Source organism: Apium graveolens, unplaced genomic scaffold, assembly GCF_009905375.1.
Source record: "Apium graveolens cultivar Ventura unplaced genomic scaffold, ASM990537v1 ctg837, whole genome shotgun sequence".
NCBI classification, from domain to species: Eukaryota; Viridiplantae; Streptophyta; class Magnoliopsida; order Apiales; family Apiaceae; genus Apium; species Apium graveolens.
This window is the reverse complement of record NW_027421123.1, coordinates 47211-52419: the sequence shown is the minus strand read 5'-3', so window position 1 is coordinate 52419 and position 5209 is coordinate 47211. Positions and strand designations below refer to the sequence as shown.

At 44.0% G+C, this 5209-nt stretch overlaps 1 protein-coding gene across 1 annotated transcript; it reads left to right on the top strand.

The window, feature by feature from the left end:
* The first annotated feature begins 4117 nt into the window (after positions 1-4117).
* On the top strand, positions 4118-4585 carry LOC141704882 (uncharacterized). Its single transcript, XM_074508043.1, has one exon. The coding sequence runs from the start codon at positions 4118-4120 to the stop codon at positions 4583-4585; it is 468 nt and encodes a 155-aa protein (XP_074364144.1).
* Positions 4586-5209: the final 624 nt, after the last annotated feature.

Genomic DNA, 5209 nt, shown 5'->3' with positions numbered 1-5209 from the left:
TATGTGTGACTATTTACATGACATCAAAATCACAACTGATAAATTAGCCATCGCTGGCCAACCTGTGTCTGACGATGATCTTGTCATTCTCACCTTATCTTCACTCGGAGATGATTTTCAAAACATTAAGGATGTTATGTCTGTTGGGGAAGCCCCACTAACATTTGGTGCCCTACATGAGCAGTTAATTGATTATGGATGAGGACTCAAGTCTAAACCCTCGATACCAGCAATTGTCACACTTTAAATATTAGTTTAAAGCCACACTTTAAAAAATATAAAGGTTGTAAGTTCCTTTGAATTATTGAACTTTGAGAGTAAGGGCGATTTTTCTAAGTTATGGTTATAGACTTAATTATTTCTCCGTATAATATGGGATTCTAGTTTTCTTCTCTCCAAACTTTTCAAGTCTGCGAGAGGGTTCCAAGGTGGAATCATGGACTCTGATTTAGATGTGCAGATGGAAGAGCTTAACATAGCGGCAGAGGAAAATGAAGAACTATATTTTGATGACGAGGTGGTGGGTCAAGCCAATAAGTTTGAGATGTGTCTGGTCGGAAGATTTTTGACTGAAAAAACATTAATGTGATGGCTATGAAAATGAAAATGGCCAATGTTTGGAAGCCCGCAATGGCAATTAACATTAAAGAGATTAAGTTTGGTTTGTTCTTATTTCAGGTTTACCATAAGGATGATTTAACTTGGGTACAAAAAGGAGGTCCATGGAGCTTTGATGGTGGAATCTTGGTGCTTAGTGGTATTGCTTTGGGAGAGGATCCCTCAAAAATTCCATTAACAACTGTGAATTTCTCGATTTAAATCCATGATTTTCCAATTGGGTTTATGTCAGAATCCATTGGTAGAGAGCTTGGGAATTTTTTGGGTACAATCATCGAATATGATCCCAATAATAACAGGGGAATATGGAGGAATTATATGCGTGTCAGAATTCAGGTGGACGTCAGGAAACCTCTCAAGAAGAGGAAAAAGGTGACTAGAAAAAATGCAGCAGACTTCATTGTCCAATGTAAGTATGAAAAACTTGGTGACTTTTGTTTCAGATGTAGCATGCTATCACATAGGGAGATATTTTTCCAAAGGAAATTTAGTTATCACGAAGGTGTAGAAGAAAAGGAATGAGGAGCGTGGTTGCGAGCTCAGCCGCGTAGGGTGGCCGGAAAAAGTAAATGGCTCCGAGAGGAGGGAGATGATGACTAGGGGGAAAGGTATGGAAAATATAACAAATTCCAGGATTTTCCGAAAGATCAGGTGCGCAATTTTGGGAAGCTGGTTATTCCTGAGCGCAAAAATCGGGAAAACAAAAAAGGAAATTCTATTATTAAGGAAGTTTTGAATTTAAGTGATATCACTCAGGTAGCGGGAGATAATTCAAAAAGTTTAAATGTCAATAGGCCTGTGGATGAGGAACCTATTGGGCTGGACTTGCAGGAAAGAAAATATAGAAGATTTGGGTCATCTTGTACTGACATCATGGATGCTAATAACTCTGGGCTTTATCCTACATAATTTGTTCTTTCTAATGGTGATTGTACAGACTCTAACAAATTTTATTGGCTAAGCTTGCAAAGCAAGCTAGCCAGGGATTATGAATTACTTAGGATGGAACTGTCGGGGGTTGGAGAACCCTCAAACATTTCCTCTTTCCATTTCATTATAATACGGATGATCAGCCCGTACCGACCTCCATCCGGTCTTTGAGGTACCAATCGACATAATTTCAGCCTTAAATTGGACTAGCCCCGCTAGCCTCTTACCATGACTAGACTAGTCCTACTTTCCTCTTACGTCCCAATCCAATCCATCAGGAATTCATCAGCGTTCATAACTCCGAAGGGGACTTATACTTATATTAAAATGCCCTTCGGACTGAAGAACGCTGGAGCCACATTCCAGCGAATGGTGAATAAAGTCTTCAAGGAGCAGATTGGAAGGAACATGGAAGCATACATGGATGATATGATAGTGAAGTCACTGTTCCAAGATCATGCCGATGACTTAAAGGAATGCTTTGAAACTCTCCGAAAGAACAACATGAGGATCATTCCGAACAAATGTACCTTCGGAGTCTCTAGTGGAAAGTTTCTCGGGTACATGGTCAGCGCCCGGGGGATAGAGGCAAACCCGGAGAAGATCGAAGCGGTTATCAATATGGAACCTCCCAAATGCATTAGAGATATACAGAAATTGACGGGCCGACTCGCCGCCCTTCGGTGTTTCATTTCCCGGTCAGCCGAGAAAGCACTTCCTTTCTTCGCCGTGCTCAAAGGGTCAAAGAATTTTGAGTGGGGGCCCGAATGCCAAAAGGCGTTCGAAGAAGTAAAGGAATATTTAACAAAGGCACCACTCTTGATGAAGCCCAATCCGAAGGAAACTCTTCAGCTTTATCTAGCTGTGTCTGACAGAACTCTGGGGGCCGTCCTTGTGAAGAATTATCAAGGCAATCAACATCCCGTGTTTTACGTGTCCCATATTCTCAAGGACGCAGGGACAAGGTACCCCAACGCCGAGAAATTCGCATATGGGTTGGTTATGGCCTCCCGAAAATTGCGACATTATTTTCAAGGCCGGATGATCCAAGTTGTCACCGATCAACCTCTGAAGATGATTTTGACCAGGCCCGAAGCCTCCGGGAGAGTCGTAGCGTGGTCCATTGAACTCAGGGAATTTGATCTCGAATATGTCCCCCGAACGGCAATTAAGGCCCAGGCTTTGGTCGACTTTGTGGTTGAATGCGCATTCTCGGGTCCGAAGGATCTCTCGCCTGAAGAACAACTAATCCGGATCCCGGGGAAGTGGAAGCTCTTTGTAGATGGGTCGGTTGCCGGAAAAAAGTATGGGGGCAGGCTAGATCCTCTCCAGCCCCGAAGGATTTGAATTATGCCAGGCCATAAGGTTCGACTTCCCCTTAACAAACAATGAGGCCGAGTACGAAGCCCTCCTCGCAGGAATGAAGCTTGCCCGAAGCCTCAAGGCGAAGCACCTAAGGGCCTTCAGCGACTCCATGTTGGTTGTGAAACATTTCACAGGGGAGTATGAACAAAGGGATCCCCGAATGAGAGCCTATGCTACTAAGGTACGAGAAGCTTCTTTATCATTTGAAACCTTTGAATTAAGTCAAATTGGCAGAGAAAACAATTCCAGGGCAGACGCACTTTCCAGGCTAGCTTCGGCCGAGACACAGAACTTAACCGGTTCTATTTACCTCATCGAAGCCAAAATGCCTTTGATCGAAAAGAAAGAATGCCTAGAGATTCACCAGGGAAGCGACTGGATGACCCCCCTCAGGAACTTTCTGAAGAAGGGCATTCTGCCACCCAACCGGAAAGATGCCTTGAAGGTTAAATACAGAGCATCAAGCTACACTATCATCAATGGGCGAATGTATCGCCGATCAGTAAGTCAACCCCTTCTACGCTGTTTGAACAGCGAAGAACAACAACAGGCTTTGGAGGTAGTACACGAAGGAATTTGCGGTGAGCATCTGGCTGGTCGTTCCCTTGCCTTTAAAATTCTCCGACAGGGATTCTTCTGGCCCACTTTGAAAGCAGATGCCATCGACTATGCAAATAAATGCGTACAATGTCAGTTGTTCTCCACTGTCCCGAAACAACCTCCTGAAGAGATGACCTCTATACTAAGCCCAATTCTGTTCGCCATATGGGCCGTGGATATAGTTGGCATACTTCCTACCAGCTCGAGGCAAGCGAAATACTGCATAATCGCCATTGACTACATGACTAAATGGGTCGAAGCCCGTCCTCTGTCAACCATAACAGAAGAAGCTGCTAAAAAGTTCTTCCTGGAACAGGTCATTCTCCGGTTTGGCATTCCGAAAACCTGCATCTCAGATAATGGAACTCAATTTGTTGGAAACAAATTCCGCAAGTTCCTGCACCACTTCGGAATCCAACAAAAATTTAGCTCAGTGGCCCACCCACAAGGAAATGGGGCGATTGAAGCGGCGAACAAGGTGATATTCCGTGGAATTAAGAAGAGGTTGGGCGAGGCAAAAGGAAGATAAGCGGAGGAACTCCCTTGGATCTTATGGGCTTACCGAACCACCCCCCGGACATCAACCAGAGAAACTCCTTTTAGAATGGCTTATGGCACCGAGGCCTTAGTTCCTGTCGAAGTGGGCTTGGAATCATACCGAACCGAGACCTACAATGTGGGAACTAATAGCTTCGGGTTGAAGGTGAACGTAGACTTGTTGGAGGAAGAAAGAGAAGCCGCCCATCAAAGGAACATGAGGTATTTACTGCAAGCAGCACAACACTATGACTCCAATGTGAAGAAAAGGGCCTTCGGAGTAGGAGACCTAGTATTAAGGGAGTTGGCCGCATCTATGCCGACCAAGCAAGGAAAGCTCCAGCCGAACTGGGAAGGGACTTACAAAGTGACCGAAGTCGTTCGCCCTGGAACCTATAAGCTCGAAACGTTGTCTGGCGAACAAATTAAAAACACTTGGCATGCCAGTCGCCTTCGGAAATTTTATCAGTCAGAAATTTCTAAAAAGCTTGTATTTCAATTATATGCGAAGAATGTAAGCAGTCTGATTAAATAAAGATGCATTTCCTGTCAAAATTTCTTTATTTATACATGCTGCGGCCGACCGAGTATTATCTGAGGGCGATCTCGAAGAAGATAAACACTTCGGCCGCCGCCATTGTCTAATTTGTTAACAGAAAAGACACAAGGGGCAATCACCCAAAAATCGAACATCATTACACTATATTGGCAACTTGGAATTGGTAAACACGAATTAAGGGCCTTAAGGGGCAATCCTAGAATAACGCCCTATCATTCGTCTTAACTTAATTATTTATTATTAATGAGGCCCAAGGAATCCCTGTCCCGGGGCGATCAAAGGAAGGACATGGTTCTTCGGCCTAGATAATGAAACAATTAATCCGACCAGGTTTAGGGGTGATCCCGAAGATGACCGCCGATCTAGGGGCGATCATAAAATGATCAACGCCCATGTTCCCTCGCCTGAATTAAGAAGGGATTAACAGCCCGAACCAAGCTTCGACCTTCAACCCTTGGGGCCGTAAGGGGTAGTGAGGCAGCAAAAAATTAAAATCATTATTAAAATTGTTAAGGCAAATGAATAAGCCGAAGATACGATTCATTTTATTCAATTCAATAAGATCGTTGAGGCAAATGAAGCCAGAGAGGCGATTCATTT

Excerpts from the sequence above, each read along its gene's own strand:
- LOC141704882 (XM_074508043.1), top strand. The coding sequence starts at position 4,118 with ATGGCTTATGGCACCGAGGCCTTAGTTCCTGTCGAAGTGGGCTTGGAA.